Below are 18,505 nucleotides of genomic sequence, written 5' to 3' on the forward strand. Positions count from 1 at the left end.
TTTCTCTGCAATGAAGCCCCTATTACCTGTCATTACAGCCACTGTGGTAGAATAAAATGCAGCATTACAAATTGATTTGAATGTTAGGAAATGTACAACAAACAGATAACACCCTGAAGTTCCTGTAGGCAGACTAGTTCAGTACTGAGGTTGGAAGGTGTGCACATAGCTACGGTCCCTTGATACCCTGGCCCTGGGGTGTGCACATAGCTATGGTCCCTTGATACCCTGGCCCTGGGGTGTGCACATAGCTATGGTTCCTTGATACCCTGGCCCTGTACACAGCCCATACAACACAGAGTTTCCTACCATATGGGTTTATGGACTTTGCTTCCATATGTTTTTTTTGGAGTAGTTTATATTTGCTGCCACAACTGAGAGTCAATAGCTTGGATCAAATACTGGACATGTATATTCAACCTTTTTTTAATTTCAGAATTATTTATCTGTTTTTTTTTCTCCTTTTGTCTACAGTGAGGCCAGATTCCAGAGACTGTCCTCTTCCTCCTCAGGGCAACAAGATTTTGAGAACGAGCTGGTTGGTATCTGATGGATGGTCATTTTGTAGCTTGAAGGGCAGAGGGTACGGCCTGGCAGTAATGATTGACTGAGGTCTAGGTGTTCACACTCCTGGTTTAGTGACTAACAGCACTGTGATCTGTGAGTGGTTAGCTCTGGGGAAAGTCCCCTTTATATGAACAGAAACATGAAGCCTTGGAAGTATCTGGAAGGAGACAGTGGTTAAATGATCCCTCACTGCAAGGCTCCATTGCCTTTCTGGGCAGAACAGGCTGTGCATCTCCTGGGCTTTGCCAGAAACTTGTCTCTTATTTATGGTTCTTGTAGAAGGGTTAATTATTGACGTGTCTGCTAGATTTTGAGCCAGATGTGGGCAGGAATTCTGCCTCGTATAGCCTTGTCCCCAGCACTGGCTATCTGGTAGGTACTTAGTCACTGTTGACTGAGTGATGGGCAAATATTTGTCTTTCCCAGCTGGTAACAGGCTAGCTTTATGGAGCAGTAAGATGTGAGAGATCATGTCACCTACACATTTTGTTCCCTCTTTAAGGCCCGTGCTGGGGTACTTTCTAATTCATTAGACTGGTTCCTGTTGTGTCTTTTTTTTTAAAAATCCCCACCTGCCATGGGGTTGTGTCTTGCAAAGAATAAGAGTTTGGGGAGGGGGGCAGCTCACCGAATGTGTGAAGGAAAATCCTGTTCTACACGGCTCCAAGCAGAATGGTGATTTAATCTCAAAGATGTGATTGTATCTGCCTCCCAAAGGCATTCGTGCTGGATGCTAATACCTGTTCTCTGTCTCCAGGGATGCTGCCCTTGGCTGACGGCCATCTTCCGCCTGCAGTGAGTAAGATAGGGGAGTCTGCTGGAGCATGTGACTTCGAGTGGGTACTTGGCCGTTCAGGAGGACGTAGCTGAGATGTTTGAGTCTGAAGTGGTGTCTCTCATACTTTGCCAGTGGAGGACCCAAACAGTGTATAAGGCCTAGAACGAAGGTTGGAATGTCCCTGTAGACAGGGCATGGGGAAGAAGGAGGCCCCTACTGGGGCTCAGACATCCCCAAACCATAGTTGGATTTCAAAGGTTCTCAAATCTAGTGATAAACGCTTGAACCAAATGAGGCAGCTGTCTGAGTATGGAATTGAAACCAGGGCTTCATGCATAGTAGACAAGTGCTGTACTTCTGAGCTGTATCCCTGGCCTTTGGCTAAATGAATTTAATTTTCCCTACCTACTCATTCTGATGCATATAAACCCATCTAGCCGAGTTCCTAGCCATATGTAATCAATGTGAGGTATCAAGTAGAATATTTCCCATCAACTCCCCTCCAGTTGGAGTTGGAGCAACTCCCCTCCAAAACAAAACAAAACTTTAATTAGATTGCATAATACTGTAAAAGAAAAGGACATTGTGGAATTGGGGAAATTGGTTTAGGGATTCTGAGTTCCTCTCCGGGGACTTCGATATCTCCACCTGATTTGTGTGGGAGTTTAGTGGGAGTTGTCCCCGAGGTTGCTGGTGGGAGGCAGGGTCACACAGAGAAGCCAGAGAAGGAAGAGGAAGCAGTTGGGCATGCGCCTGGCTTGCTTGGCAGTGGAAAGATGTTAGCTGCACAGCACATCCTGACATAAGGCACCAGGCAAATGTGATGCCAGCTGCCATGCCTGTGAGCACCCTCAGGGGTCAGATGTGACTTAACTCTTGGCATCCCAGAGCTCTGTGTGTGGGTGTGTGGGGTGGGAAGTGGACGGTTCTGAGTCCATGCGGATGTGACTGTGTGAGCCCACACTACAGTGCTGGTGCCAGTCCCGGGCTGTGCAAACTCACTCTTTTCATGTGTCACCAGCTTTACCACGCAAGGCTTGCCTGGTCTCTGGAGCAGGAGCCTTGGAACCCCTCCATGTGCAGAAGAGGGAGGAGTATGTGGAACCCCTGACTGTCCTCCCTCTGTGAAAAGGAAATCTGGCCTTTTCTTTTATAGTACTATGTAATCTAATTAAAGTTTTGTTGGCTTGTTTTGTGAGCCTGGGACTTTCCAACTGACCCAGGAATTCTTTGTGGGTAGGAAGGCAGATCAAGTTACTCCCCATCTATGGGGATGTGGCAGGGACAACGGGAAGGAGTTATACAGTTGGACAGATTGAGACATAAAGTGTCCCAGCCCATCCTAGGGCTGGGGAAAGGGAGATACAGTGTGAAGGTGGGCCCAGGTGAACTGCATGGCATTTCCAGAGCTCTGGTTTTCAATAGCCAGCCACACTTGCTCTCTGTGGAAGCAAATAGGGATTGTGGGAAAGTCTTCTGCGCACACCTCATCCATCCATCATATGACAGGAGCATAGATGTTTCTAGCAACAGAACACTGGAGATAGTAGTTTATTCGCTGAGAGCATGATGCTTGGGCTGAAGATGGCCCGGGAACCCATGCCAATAGATTTGCCTTTACAAGTTGTGTGGTCCTCAAAGCCACAGTTTCTCTGTGCCTTGGTATCCACCTATATCTAAGTAAAAGATGTGGTGTAAAATACCCTCTCCTACAATTCTCATGAAGACGGGATGAATACTCCATGCAAGGCCTTGCAAGCCCGGCTTCTTCCACTGCTACCTGTTAAAAGTATGTCTGCGTGTCTGTGTCTTGGCCAGCGATGACCAAATCCTGGAGTGGTGTGGAGAGGATGCCATCCATTACCTGTCCTTCCAGAGGCATATCATCTTCCTGCTGGTGGTGATCAGCTTCTTGTCCCTGTGCGTCATCCTGCCTGTCAACCTCTCAGGAGACTTGCTGGGTGAGACCCTTTCTTGGCCAGTGCCTGTGTTGGGGTGGAGTGGGATCTAGGGAAGACTCAGTTTGGTAGGGTAGACCCTGGGGAATGTGAGACAGTCTCAGGGTGACTTTGGGAAAATTACCATCCAAATAAAAATCTAGAAGAGAATCCCTCTGAATCAGGGCTGTGAGCTGGGACCCCTTAAATATCAATTTTCCATTCTATCTAAGTAGGGAAAAAACTGGTAAACCAACCATAAGGCCTATAGCATTGGGCAGGTTTCAGTAAGTGTGATTTTGCTTTTTTTTTTTTTTTTTTTTTTGAGACAAGATCCTACCATGTGGTCCAGGCTAGTCTTTCCTTACCCTCTGAGTGGTGGAGTTACAAGCAGAGCCAGCACCCCCAGCTTTAGACTATATCGGAAGGCACCATTCACGGACCCAGATGCTTGTGATACACAAAGTCATTGTGGAATTATATCTCCTTAGCCTCCAGACCGCCATCGCAGATCTACTTGTGACATCCATGTTCTCAACATTCTCACTGCTAACAACCAAGGCTGCTACTAGTTCTTGCCACAGCATCTTTAAAACAAACCTCCGTGCCAGGCGGATTTTAATTCTGACTTTGCCGGCATGGTGAGCTGTAGCAGCGGTCCTGAGTGGTGGAGGTCTAGACAGGTTGATGGGTGCCGTTGTTGGCCATCTGGTCTAGGCATCCTGTATTGTGCCTCCTCTGAGTTACAGACCCATGCAGACCAAGGTCAGTTAGGCCCCTTCCTGGATTCCCACTGTGACCCCAGCACTAAGTGTCTGTTTCTCTGCAGATAAAGACCCTTACAGCTTTGGGAGGACAACGATAGCAAACCTGCAGACAGAGTGAGTATGGATGGAGCCTGCTGACCACAGAGGTAGCTGGTTTGGGAGCCAAGAGCAGGCTGGAAACACCTAACCCGAACCCCAACCCCAACCCCAGCCCCAACCCTAACCCTAGCCCCAACCCCAAACCCAGCCCCAACCCTAACCCTAACTCCAATCCCAATCCCAACCCTAACCCTAAACAGCTGCTGTGCTACTGGGTTGTGGTGTAAACATGCCCCGGGCAGCTTTTGTTTTGTGGGAGGCTTAGAGCCCCGTGTTAGGAGAGAGAAGCTTAGGTATGAGTGTATCTCAGGCAGCTTCGGTTTTAAAAGAGGCTTAGAGCCCGTGTAAGAACAGAGATCTCTCCGAAATACTGTGGCTTCTGTTGAGGGCAAAGCCACCGATTCTTGGAAAGTGCCCATTGAGGGTGATTCAGCCCCAGCCCTGCACCCCATCCTTTCTGTTGGGATGTCCAGCCTTGGTAACAGGTGATATCTTCCTTAGCAACAACCTCCTCTGGCTGCACACAGTCTTCTCCGTCATCTACCTCTTCCTCACCGTGGGTTTTATGTGGCACCACACACGGTCCATCAGATACAAAGAGGAGAGTCTGGTAGGTGAAGCTGCGGCCTGGGGGATGTTCTGGGGGGTCTCCAGTGAGAGAAGGAGGGGACAGTCCCCACGGCCTCCACTGAACCATATCAGTAGTGAACTTGAGGGGTGCTGGAATCTGATTTCCATGTTTATGCACTCACCTGTCATCAATACCACCACATCACCATCATCACCATCACCACCACCACCACCACCTCCACCATCACCTCCACCACTACCATCACCAACACCACCACCTCCACTACCACCACCATCACCACTACTGCCATCACCACCACCACCACCTCCACCTCCACCACCACCACCACCACCACCACCACCACCACCACCTCCACCATCACCTCCACCACTACCATCACCAACACCACCACCTCCACTATCACCACCATCACCACTACTGCCATCACCACCACCACCACCTCCACCACCACCACCACCACCACCACCACCACCATCTATCATCTTTTTTAAAGACAGGGTCATTTGAAGTACCCAGGCAGCCAAGGACAACCTTGAATGTATGCTCATTTTGTCCCCACCTCCCAAGGGATAGGATTGCAAGCACACATCAACATATTCAGCTTAGTAGTAGGGTTGTTTTTAATTTACTGGTAAGCAACAATTTGGAAATTTTCCTTTGTGTTGCTACTCGATCTGTGGGGTCAGGGCTTGTAGCTACTGCTGTGAAGTAAAGAGTCCATAGAGGACCGGGAGCCAGTGCCAGAGTGCTTGCCTGACGTGTGCCAGGAACCGGCTGACAACCTCACATCCTAAGACAACCCAAAGCACACCTCCCAGTCTAGTTTGCTTTCTGTTCCTGTGATAAACATCACAACCCAAAGCAACTTAGGGGACGGAAAGAGTTTGTTTCAGCTTACACTTTCATAAACTGAGGGCAGTCTGGGCAGGAACTGACATAGAAAGGAAGGATGCTCCTACTGGCCACCCCTAGGCTCACAGCCTTCTAGCTTTCCTATACAGTCACAGCCCAGGACTGCCTGCCTAGGGACAGTGCCACCTACGGTAGGTGGGGCCCTCTGACATCAATCATCTGTCATGACAGCCTCTCACAGATATGGCCACAGACCAATCGGATCTGAGCGATTCCTCAATTGAAGTTCCTTCTTCCAGGGTGACTCTAGCTTGTGTGAAATTGACAAAAACAAAATAAAAACAACGGCAACAACAACAAAATGAGGCTGGAGAGATGGCTCAGTGGTTAAGTGCACTGACTGCTCTTCCAGAGGTCCTGAGTTCAATCCCTAGTAACCACATGGTGGCTCACAGTCTTCTGTAATGGAATCCGATGCCCTCTTTGGGTATGTCTGAAGGCAGCAACAGTGTACTCATGTACATAAAATAGATAAATAAGTAAGTAAATAAATAAATCTTTAAAAATCAGTCAATCAAACAACAACAAAAAATACCAAACCAACCAGCATTTCCTCCTCCAAGCCAAAACATCTTGGGCTAAGGACAGGTGACCTCTGTGATTTGTTGTGCGACTCCTTTGAGCCACGTCCCTTTCTGGACCCTTTCTTAGTTTCCTGCTTGGCAAAGGAGGCTCAGGAGTTGCTTTGGAAAGAGATGCCATGTATATAACACCCCTGGGCCTATTCAAGGCCAAGAATGAGAAAACATGGACCTCCTATCTACCATTTTTCTTGTGATGACACCCCATCTCCCCAGTCACCCCCTTGACTTTCTCCTGGTATGTTTCCTGGCAGGTGAGACAAACCTTGTTCATCACAGGACTCCCCAGAGAAGCCAGAAAGGAGACTGTGGAGAGCCACTTCCGGTAAGAGAGAGAGAGAGAGACCCTGCGAGCCACTCGTGGTGAACAGGGCTGTGGAGGGCCCCGGCCCCTGAGGCCTGAGCTATGGGTGGGCACCTGTGTCTTCTGTCTGAATATGCAGGGCTGATCCCTCCCCGCCATGGGTGGCGTCCAGGTGTGGTCCTGCTGAGCTGTCCAGTAGCCTGGCTGGGCTGCTGTGTACTCTGCAGCACTTGTGGTTTAGGCTCCAGGCTCCAGGATTCACGGTGCAGGCTGCAGGTCATGCTGGATGAGAGCCGAGCTTTCTTGCAGAGCTGGTCTCCCAGGCCCGTGGATGTTGGCTGTTTATAGGGAAAGCCTCTGGCTGTCAAGGGCTGTCAACCTCTGCAGCCACAGGCCTGCAGGCAGAGCAGGCAGTGCGTACAGCCACAAGCACAGGAAAAGGCTCAGCTTTAATTCCCAGACAAAAGGGCAGCTCTAAGGCTCCCTGGCTGAGGTGTCAGCCTCTCTTCATCCCTTGTCAGTTCTGCCACCTCAGCAAATACCAGGAGTTAGTTACAGATTAACTTTGTGCAGCTTATGAAGAAAACACTAGGCGAATAATTATCATAAACAGAACTGTATGAAATGACTCAATGGGTAAGAGCACTGACTGCTCTTCTGAAGGCCCTGAGTTCAAATCCCAGCAACCACATGGTGGCTCATAACTTGGGCTGGAGTGAGCAGTGGTCCTGAGTTCAATTCCCAGCAACCACATGATGGCTCACAACCATCTATACAGCTACAGTATACTCATATACATAAAATAAATAAATAAATCTTAAGGGGATGCTTAAAGTTACTGACAGGTCTCTCCTTTAGCAGCTACAACTCTTTAGGCAATATTTGCATATGTGTGTGACTATATTTGCATATTCACTTAATACTGGAATGATTTTCTTTTTTCCATTCCTTGAAAAAAAAAAGTTCCTCTAAGTTGCCTGCTAGGAAACATTTGGGAATAGTGTGCTCACTTCATGCACGGACTTAGTAGGAAAAAACGTGTGCTCAATGCCATGCAAACACTGTGATTTGGACACTCCCTGTTCAGGAAGGCTCCCCTGCCTCGGGGAGGCTGTGGCCCTGCAGAACAATGGACTCGTGGCTTTGCTCTGCAGCAGGGTCACATTTATTGCGAATCTCCTTCTCAAAGCCTTTTCCCCTCATCTTTTTGTGGTTCTGATTATTGAATCTTACTAGACAGAGGCTCTTTCATTGAACCACATCCCCAGCCCTCTTCTGAGTGCTTGCCGGGCTCAGAAGTGGTCCTGCTGATGTGCAGACTGGCTGGCTCATCCGCGGGCCTGCCTTCTCACACACTCCCTAAGATCCGAGCTTAAGCAGGCTGTGTTCCCAGGACCCAGAAGAGCAGCAGGTAGTGCCTGATATGGGCCTGGAGTACTCAGGGGTCACGTGGACAGTTTTGTGTGTGGTACAGGGGCATTTTGTGGTAGCTCTTGGCTGACCTTGGAGCTAGGCTGCCTGGATTCAGTTTCTGGCTCAAACATTCACTGGCTGTGTGTTCCTAAGCACAAGAACCCCTTGCCCTTGGTGAGGGAGGTATCTTTTTTCTAGATTTATTTATTTATTATATTATTTATTATAATATATTATGTTTATATATTATTTATTATTTAAGATTAGATTTATTATTATATGTAAGTACATTGTAGCTGTCTTTAGACACACCAGAAGAGGGTGTCAGATCTCATTACAGATGGTTGTGAATCACCATGTGGTTGCTGGGATTTGAACTCAAGACCTTCAGAAAAGCAGTCAGTGCTTTTAACCGCTGAGCCATCTCTCCCGCCCCTGAGGCAGGTATCTTATTGACTGTTATGTGTGTATGTGTGTGTGTAGACGTTTTCCTGCAGTTTTCTATTAGACCCTCTAGAAGTTCATTGGCATCAGGAAAGTTGTGGGTTGAGTAGGATTTCCATGATAGCAGAAGGTAGACTGGTCCCTGGAGCAGATGACCAGCCTTTTCCTTTGAGTGGCTGGGGAGGATAATGTTGTACTATTTCTCTTTGGTGTTTGGGATGGGGCCTGTGACTGAGAACTCTACCAGGGAGTCATACTTCAGTCCTGGGACATTCATATTTCCCGTGAGAAATTTCCACCAACCCAAAACTGAAAGAGTATAGATTTGTCAGTTTAAGGCAATTACTTTCTTTTCGGTTTTTCGAGACAGGGTTTCTCTTATAGACCTGGCTGTCCTGGAACTCACTCTGTAGACCAGGCTGGCCTCAAACTCAGAAATCTGCCTGCCTCTGCCTCCCAAGTGCTGGGAGGCGTGTGCCACCACTGCCTGGCAGGCAATTACTTTCATGTTATTGAAAAAAAAAATGCCTCAGCTGGAGAGATAGCTCAGTGGTTAAGAGCACTGGCTGTTCTTCCAGAGCTCCTGAGTTCAAATCCCAGCAACTACATGGTGGCTCACAACCATCTGTAGTGAAATCTGATGCCTTCTTCTGGAGTGTCTGAAGACAGCTGCAACATACTCATTATATATATATAAATAAAATAAATCTTTCAAATGTTTAAAAAAGTTTAAAAATTGTCTCTGGGGCTAGGGATATAACTGTAACAAGTGATCAACACACACATACACACACACACATATATATACACACACACACACACACATATATATATATTTATTTTATATATATATAAAATAAATTTTTCAAATGTTTAAAAAGTTTAAAAATTGTCTCTGGGGCTAGGGATATAGCTGTAACAAGTGATCAACACACACACACACACACACACACACACCTTTGTATTCAATTTTCCCTCTTTGGAAACATAGGTGCAATTATCAGACAGAGGTGTCATGACTCCCATGGAAGGCTGGGTAGGGCTGGTCATTCCCTTAGGACTCGTCATTCCCTCAGGGTTGGTTGGTCTCTCTCAATGGCTTTCTTTGCCCTTGCCTTGCTGGCCACAGGAATGCGTACCCCACATGTGAGGTGGTGGATGTCCAGCTGTGCTACAGCGTGGCTAAGCTGATATACCTGTGCAAAGAGAGGTAAGGGAGGTGACGCCAGAGCTCAGCTGGCCTGCAGTTTCCCGCCCCGTGCCCTAAGATACCCACTTGCTTCCTTGCTGGGACCCTTCAGCTGGCAGGGTGGGGGGAGGGTGGTCCTGCCACTTTCTGGATCTCAAAGCTAAACTCAACCCTGCCGGTGTGGTGCCCGGATGGAGGGTCTGAGTTTATGCCTCACCCCCACCTTACAGAAAGAAGACCGAGAAGAGCCTTACCTATTACACAAACCTGCAGGTGAAGACAGGCCGACGGACCCTCATCAACCCCAAGCCATGTGGCCAGTTCTGCTGCTGCGAGGTCCAGGGCTGTGAGCGGGTGAGGCATTGCCACCTCTCTGCCTGCGTGCAGGGGGCTGGGGGCTAGGGATGTAACACGTGATAGAGTATATGTTTAACACACACACACACACACACACACAGCGCCATGGTTACATCACCCAGGGGCTGTGTCTTCTGGCAGGAAGATGCTATTTCTTACTACACTCGAATGAATGACAACTTGCTGGAGAGGATTACAGCCGAAGAGAGCCGGGTGCAGGACCAGCCCCTAGGAATGGCCTTTGTCACCTTCCGTGAGAAGTCCATGGCTACCTTGTAAGTGTGGCTGAACCCCCATCCCGCCTGCTGGCTCTTGTCTCTTGTGTAGAGGCTCATTGCTCTCTCCTCTTGGGGGAGGTCCGGTCTATGTCTGAGTGACAGCCGGTAGGACTGGCGGGGCACGGTTCTCGCTGACCCCTACCAGGTGCTCTTGCCCTACTGCTTCTGTGTGTGTAGCATTCTGTCCTGTGGATTGACACTCAGGACCAAGGCCCTCCTCTGGTTGTTACAAATGGACAGCTACAGGGAAACCCTGGAGCACTCTGGGTGTCCATAGCTACGGGATCCCAGAGCTCCAAGGTTATGTGATGCTCACAGGCCTAGGCTCTTATGTCATCTCACTGCAGAACATCGAGTGTGTGCAGGGTACAGAGAGGAAACCAAGCCTCTTGTGCTTTCTGTGCCTCGGGCAATGGTGGCTCTGGGGATGGTCTCAGGGATGTTACCAAGGGCTCTTGCCTCAGACTGCAGCAGTAGGAAGAGGAGACATTTTGGGATAGCAGTGAAGATTCTGTGGGTTTCTTTATGGGCTGCTAAAGCAGACAGAAGCCTTTGACAGTGGAGGTGGGCCAGGAGTCCGAGGAGGGAACTTCAAGAATTGGCAGTGTGTAATGTGATCTGATGCTGTTCTCGGCATGGGGACAAAGTGAGGGCTAGGAAGATGGAGCCACTTGGCTGGAACAGAGTCAGCTTTAAGGTCCAGCGTTACCAGGAGGCCTAGAGGGTAGCCCCTTGGAGCATGCTGTAATAGGGCAGTACAAACAACCTGGGCCAGGTATCTGGGATGCTAAACCTGATGTCCTGGGCCGTGGCTTCCTTGTCTATAGAGTGGGGTAGCAGCCTTTTACTTGTTGAGTCGTGGTGACGATGACGAATCGCAATCTGAAGTTTGACACGCCTGGTGTTTCTTTTTGACTGTTTGAGACAGGGTCTTAAGTAGCTAAGACTGGCTCGAACCTTACTCTGTGGCCTAGGCTGGCCTTGTCTACTCATGATCTTCCTGCCTCAGCCTCTCCAGGGCTGGAATTGCAGGCCAGTCTTTCCCAGAACTAATTATAATAAGACTGTGATGACGGGGTGGCGTCCGTGCTCTCGCTCTTCTGTCTGCAGTCGCTGTGGATGGCGGTGGCTCCCGGGTGAAGTGCAGTAACAGCCTTGCAGTAACAGCCTTGCAGTAACAGCCTTGCAGTAACAGCCTGTGTTTCTTGACAGCATCCTGAAAGACTTCAATGCTTGCAAGTGCCAGGGCCTTAGGTGTAAAGGGGAACCGCAGCCATCCTCCTATAGCAGAGAGCTCTGCGTCTCCAAGTGGACGGTCACCTTTGCCTCCTATCCTGAGGACATCTGCTGGTAAGTCCCCAGGCTGGGCACGAGTGGGAGAGAGACCCGGCTTCCTGCACCCTCGGCTTCCTGTGGGGGATGCCTGCTTACCCAGGACATAGACGTGGCCAGGCCTTTATTTATTTTTTAACTTTTAAAAACAAATATTTATTATTTTAGTATTTTTTTGTTTGTTTTGAGACAGTATATAGCTCTGGCTGTCCTGGAATTTACCATATAGACCAGGCTGTCCTTGAACTCAGTGATCTGCCAGCTTCTGCCTCCTACGTGCTGATAATAAAGGCCTGAGCCACCGCTATGCCCAGCTTTTTAACAAATAGTTAAGCATCTACGATATGCTAGATACTATTCTATTCCCGTTGGCTTTATTATTTTAATTTTGTTCCTGGGGTCCAGAGGAGCCTCAGCCAGAGCCCTAGCCTGGCCTCCCTAAGGTTCACCCAACGGGTCTCAGCAGCAGCGTGTGAGAGATTAAGCCTCTCTGCTGGTGTTGCCTCTGCAGGAAGAACCTCTCCATCCAGGGTGTTCGCTGGTGGCTCCAGTGGCTGGGCATCAACTTCTCTCTGTTTGTGGTGCTGTTTTTCCTGACTACGCCCTCCATTATTATATCTACCATGGACAAGTTCAACGTCACCAAACCCATCCATGCCCTGAATGTGAGTGCCCAGCCTGCAGGGAGCGGGTGGTGGGGAGCAGCAAGACCTGGGCGTGGAGCTTGAAGCAGCGGGCCAGGCCACTCAGCTTTGTTGTGCGTGTGTGTGTGTGTGTGCGTGCGTGCGTGTGTGTGTGTGTGTGTGTGTGTGTGTGTGTGCGTGCGTGCGTGTGTGTGTGTGTGTGTGTGTGCGCGCGCGCGCGCTAGAGAAGGACATTGGTTGTCTTGCTCTATTACTTTGAGACAGTCTCTGAGACCTGGCAATAGGCTGGTGGCTAGAACCCCCTCCCACCCTGCCCCGCCCTGCCCCCTTGATCTTCTTGCCTCCACTACTTACAGTGCTGTGGGCATAGGCATGCACAAACCTAGCTTTCTACATGGGCTGCTGGGGATTTGAACTCAGGTCCTCATACTTGCACAGCAAGCAGGCTTATTAAATGGAGCACTTGTAGCCTAGGTTTGCCCTTTTTAAGCTGAAAGCAGGTATGGCGATGTTTATTGTAGCGCCTTTATGGTGATGCAGCTATATTCACTTAATGGAAGCAGTCTAATGCTCAACAGGAACGAGCGTTTCCTCCTCAACTGTTTCATTCAGTTGAATGAAGTGTATTTAGCCTGGAAAGAATGGGAAAAGTTTATGAAAAATCGCATAGTCATTCTGGTAAGGTTATAATGAAAGCGGAACACGAAGGGGTGTGATGGCTCACACCTCAGTCCCAGCATTTATGAGGTGAGGCAGGAGGATTAATGCAAGTTCAAGGCTAGCCTGGGCTACAGAGGGAGACCCTCTTTCAAAGACAGACCAGCCAGGTCCAGAGAGATGTCTCATGGTTAAGAGCACTTACTGCATTTATAGAGGACATGGGCTGTGTCCCCAGCACCACATCAGACAGCTTATAATTGTCTGTCACTCTGACTGCACACGTGCACATAAACCCACAAAGGCAAACACACACACACACACACAAACTCCAACCAACCAATCAAACAAAATACCCAAAACACAATGTAAAATTCCTTTTAATCAGTGCTTCTAATGATAGATACATACATATATACATACATAATATATATACACACATATACATACATATATACACACACATATATATTACACACACACACACACAAACACACACACACACACACACACACACACGTAGACAGAGAAGGGACCTAAGTCAGGGTTTCTATTCCTGCACAAACATCATGACTAAGAAGCAAGTTGGGGAGGAAAGGGTTTATTCAGTTTACAGTTCCAAATTGCTGTTTATCACCAAAGGAGGTCAGGACTGGAACTCAAGCAGGTCAGGAAGCAGGAGCTGATGCAGAGGCCATGGAGGGATGTTACTTACTGGCTTGCTTCCCCAGGCTTGCTCAGCCTGCTCTTTATTAGAACCCAAGACTACCAGTCCAGGGATGGCACCACCCACAAGGGGCCCTCTCCCCTTGATCACTATTGAGAAAATGCCCCACAACTGGATCTCATGGAGGCATTTTCTCAGCTAAAGCTCCTTTCTCTGTGATAACTCCAGCCTGTGTCAAGTTGACACACAAAACCAGTCAGTACAGTAAGGCACAAAACACATGAAAAGAGCTTTGTTGGTTGTGGTGGTAGGACACCTTAGATCAGAGGTTCTTTTTGTGTGTGTGTGTGTGTGTGTGTTTGTTTTTTGAGACAGGCTTTCTCTGTGTATTCCTGGCTGTCCTAGCACTTTTTTTTTAAAAAAGATTTATTTATTTATTATATGTAAGTACACTGTAGTTGTCTTCGACACTCCAGAAGAGGGAGTCAGATCTCATTAGGAGATGGTTGTGAGCCACCATGTGGTTGCTGGGATTTGAACTCAGGACCTTTGGAAGAGGAGTCAGTGCTCTTAACCACTGAACCATCTCTCCAGCCCCCAGATCAGAGGTTCTTAACCCGTGGCTCGGTACCCCTTTGCAGGTCAGACAACCTTTTCACAAAGGTAGCATATCGGATAGCCTGCATACTAGGTATTTACATTACAAATCTTTGTTTTGTTTGTTTTGTTTTTTTTTTGTTTGTTTGTTTTTTGGATTTGGTTTTTTTCAAGACAGGGCTTCTTTGTATAGCCCTGACTGTCCTGGAACTCATTCTGTAGACCAGGCTGGCCTCGAACTCAGAAATCCTCCTGCCTCTGCCTCCCAGAGTGCTGGGATTACAGGCATGCATTACTACCACCCAGCTACAGTTCATAACAGTAGCAAAATTACAGTTATGGAAAAACAATGAAAATAATTTTATGGTTGGGGGTCACAACATGAGGGTCACAACATGAGGAACTGTATTAAAGGGTCACAGCATTAGGAAGGTTGGGAACCAGTGCCTTAGATAGTCAGGTGTGATAGATGTTACACTGCACATCTATAATCCAGAGCTTGGGAGGGGCCCTGGCTCTGTGGCCTTGGCACTGTGGCCCTGGCACTGTGGCCCTGGCACTGTGGCCCTGGCACTGTGGTCCTGGCACTGTGGTCCTGCTTTTCCATCTGTCACTGGGGAATTCTGAGCCTTAGTTTTTCATTCATGAAGTGGAATCATTCACCTGTCATGTTACACCTGTGATATATAGAAGGAGCTCTTATCTGGCTCAAAATATTATTAAAAGCCACCTAACTAAATATACATGCCACAGTTTTCTTTAGACTGACAGCCAGTCAAATTCATCCTTTTGCCAGCTGATGCGGGACAAGGCCTGTTCTTTGGAAGAGAGAACTGCTGGGTAGAGTTCCCTTTGTCTGTCTTCCATAAGCTACATTCTTGTTTAATCAATTTGGATTCTATCTTGGTTTTCTTACCCCAAGTAAATGAATAAATAAAGTAAGGCAGGTGTTTAAGCATACTTGCAAAAACACTTAAAATCTTGAGCCTTTTAGAAGTCCTGTTCCTTAGTTTTCATACTCAATACACTCTTTTAAAAATATATCTTAGCTGAGTAGTGGTGGTGCACGCCTGTAATCCCAGTACTCTGGGAGGCAGAGGCAGGCGGATTTCTGAGTTCGAGGCCAGCCTGGTCTACAGAGTGAGTTCTAGGACAGCTAGGGCTACACAGAGAAACCCTGTCTCTAAAAAACCAAATCCAAAAAACCAAAAAAAAAAAAAAAAAAAAAAAAAAAAAAATGGTTGTGAGCCACCATGTGGTTGCTGGGAATTGAACGCATGTCCTCTGGAAGAGCAGCCAGTGCTTTTAACCACTGAGCCATCTCTCCAGACACTAGTTTACTCTTATGTCATTCAACAACAAATTTTCAGAAATTTTTCCTTTCAGAAAAAAAATTCCTTTCAGAAATTTCAAAATGTTTAACTTTATCTTTTAAGGTTTTTATATATTTATTTTTGAGGTACTGGCGATGGGATCCAGGGACTCACACATACTCAGTGAGCGCTCTGTATGGACCCATACCCCTAGATGGCCCAGATTCATTTTTTTTAAAGATTTGTTTACTTATATTATGCAACTACACTGTTGCTGTCTTCAGACACCCCAGAAGAGGGCATCAGATTTCATTACAGATGATTGTGAGCCACCATGTGGTTGCTGGGATTTGAACTCAGGACCTTCAGAAGAGCAGTCAGTGCTCTTAACTGCTGAGCTGTCTCTCCAGCCCCTTCTCAGATTCATTTTAGCAACTCTTTTTTTTTCCTCTGAGACAGGGTTTCTCTGTGTAGCCCTGGCTGTCCTGGAACTCATTCTGTAGAATAGGCTGGCCTCGAACTCAGAAATCCACCTGCCTCTGCCTCCCAAGTGCTGGGATTAAAGGCATGCGCCACCACCCGGCTCCAGATTTATTTTTAAAAGAGAATTTCTTTCTGTTTTTATGTTCCTCTAATCAGTGAAAATAAATTAAATTCTGTAACAATTGTAATTAGGACCAACTACTATGAACAGGATTGGGATCAGTCACCAGGGAGCTGGGCCATGTGGAGAGGAGCCCTGGCCTCCACATAGCAGTTGTCAGCTTTGATCTGAGGAGGGAGAAGCCTCTCTCATGTGGCCCATCAAAGGAGTGGAGTCTCACTGCATGCAACTCCTTTCTTTGCTGCAAAGGGCTGTGTAATCATGGAGTATAATGACTGTGTCCTTGCCAATGTTTGAGGACTGCCCACCCTTTACCCAGCACAGCTTTGGCTCTGGAGGATGGCTGTGAACCACTAGACCGTCAGTGACCACAGCCCCAGTGCCATCTTGACTCTCTGTGATGGTCCTTGTCTTGCAGAACCCCGTCATCAGCCAGTTCTTCCCCACACTCCTGCTGTGGTCCTTCTCCGCGCTGCTTCCGTCCATTGTGTACTACTCTACACTGCTGGAGTCCCACTGGACGAGGTGAGCACAGCCTGGGCCTCAGCCCACCCAGGGCCTCGGGCACACTGCCGGATCTTACTTTGGCCACTTACAAACTCACCTCTGTTCCCCCATCCCCGCTCCCAGGTCAGGGGAAAACAGGATCATGGTGTCGAAGGTCTACATATTCTTGATCTTCATGGTGCTGATCCTGCCCTCCCTCGGCCTCACCAGGTACCTTCCACCTCCTGTCTGGTTCCAGTCAGACTCAGAACCCTGTTCTTGCCGTCCCATTCTGGAAGTCTAATAGTGTTTAAAAACAAGAAGCTCGTGAACAAAACTTACAGCGGACTTCGCTGCTGGGGAGGGGCTGGTTCCTAGCTGTGGTTGTCTTGTGGAGAGAAGTGCCAGTTAAAGCCTGTGTGACCTCAGGGGACAAATGTCTCAAGATTGGGGCTGCTTTTAGAGTGGAAGGAAAGTGTCTCACACTACGTGTGAGCGTGAGGAAGAAAACGGGAGGGTAGAACATGGTGTGAGCAAGACCTGGGGTTTCATCTCCAGTACTGGAAATCAATCAGTCAGCCAGTCAGTCAGTCAGTCAGTCAGTCAGTCAGTCAGTCAGTCAGTCAGTCAAACAAATGAATAAGAAACATATGGAATTCATGTGCTTTTCAGCTTGGATTTCTTCTTCCGGTGGCTCTTTGACAAAACTTCCTCGGAAACCTCAATCAGGCTAGAGTAAGTACTGGCTCAGCTGCTGTCTAGAGTGTGGGACTGAAAAACTGGGGAGGCGGGGGGCTGGAAGGGTGGGTAAGGTGGGAGGTGGGGTGGGGAGGCTGTGGCAGCAGCTAGGTAGTGTGGTCCCCCACCCGGCTTCAGGACAGGCATCCTCCCATGGGAATAACAGGTCTTGCACTCACCCCAGCCCCTCCCACATCCCTGGAGCGAGCTGTGGGAGCTGACCTGCTTTGTGTCTACCTGCAGGGATGTGGTTGTCTTTTAGCCCAAGACTCCATTAGTGGCCCCCACTTCCCTTGTTTGAGACTTACTTACAGACCACAGAGCCTTTGGGGAAGGTACTTCTGGGTTTCAGAGATGCCGGAGTCACAAAAGGATAACAATTAAAACGCACTGTCAGTGTAGCCTGTGGGTGGTTTTTGTCAGGAAAATGGAGCTCAGTTTAGGGCTGGTGTGCATCCTTGGTGGTACTCAAAGCCTGTGGTACAGTTCCCTAATAGTGACAGCCACTAGTTAAAGTGGCTCTATGCTAAATGTTTATGAGTCCTTTACTTACTTGACCCTTACAAGAAGCTGTGAGGGGAGAGGGGTGTGAGGAGAGGGATCTGTGTGTAAAGTGCTTGCCATGTGTTCTAGGCATGAGGAGACAGAGACAGGAGGATCCCAGGAGCTTACTGTTAAGCCTCAGCAATGGATACGCCTGAGTTTCAGTGGGAGAGAGAGACAGGGTCTTGAAAAATAAGGTGGAAAGCCACAGAAAAAGATATGTAGTACACATGCATGTGACAGACAGACAGAGACAGAGAGGGAGCTGTGAGGTAGATGTTATTCCTGTCTCCATTTTATAGATAATGGGGTGCAGAAATATTGAGGTTATCACCCAAGGTTCTCCAACTAGTTATTTCAGCCCACTCACTACAGGTGAGGGTTTTCAACAGCCCCAAAGGCTCCAGACTGGTTGGGAATGATTATGGGGGAGGCTAGCCTGTAAAGATGACTATCTCTTGCTGACTTGGTCAGTGACTCAGGAGCAAGTAGCTACAGATAGACATACGTCTACCTAATTTACCCTTTCCTGGGTACATATGGCTTCTTACTGCCACACCCAATGGCAGACCTTGGTTCCTATTCTCTGGTGTGACTGAGGCTCTTGCAGACACAATGTTTTCTTTATCTATCTATCTATCTATCTATCTATCTATCTATCTATCTATCTATCTATCTATCTATCTATCTATCTATCTACCTACCT

The 18,505-nt window shown here is 48.1% G+C and overlaps 1 protein-coding gene across 5 annotated transcripts in view; it reads left to right on the top strand.

Moving 5' to 3' along the window:
* The window catches only part of Tmem63a (transmembrane protein 63A), a 36,133-nt gene that overhangs the window by 9,876 nt on the left and 7,752 nt on the right, over positions 1-18,505 (top strand). For all 5 annotated transcript variants that reach the window (XM_052200189.1, XM_052200191.1, XM_052200190.1 and 2 more), the window contains 14 exons: positions 475-538; positions 1,325-1,362; positions 3,164-3,306; positions 4,112-4,163; positions 4,650-4,758; positions 6,488-6,558; positions 9,524-9,604; positions 9,814-9,937; positions 10,082-10,215; positions 11,431-11,568; positions 12,062-12,215; positions 16,451-16,557; positions 16,663-16,749; positions 17,191-17,253. In XM_052200189.1, coding sequence (XP_052056149.1) covers positions 475-538; positions 1,325-1,362; positions 3,164-3,306; positions 4,112-4,163; positions 4,650-4,758; positions 6,488-6,558; positions 9,524-9,604; positions 9,814-9,937; positions 10,082-10,215; positions 11,431-11,568; positions 12,062-12,215; positions 16,451-16,557; positions 16,663-16,749; positions 17,191-17,253 — 1,365 coding nt within the window. The remainder of the gene's footprint in view (positions 1-474; positions 539-1,324; positions 1,363-3,163; positions 3,307-4,111; positions 4,164-4,649; positions 4,759-6,487; positions 6,559-9,523; positions 9,605-9,813; positions 9,938-10,081; positions 10,216-11,430; positions 11,569-12,061; positions 12,216-16,450; positions 16,558-16,662; positions 16,750-17,190; positions 17,254-18,505) is intronic.

Source organism: Apodemus sylvaticus, chromosome 12 (assembly GCF_947179515.1).
Source record: "Apodemus sylvaticus chromosome 12, mApoSyl1.1, whole genome shotgun sequence".
Lineage (NCBI taxonomy): Eukaryota > Metazoa > Chordata > Mammalia > Rodentia > Muridae > Apodemus > Apodemus sylvaticus.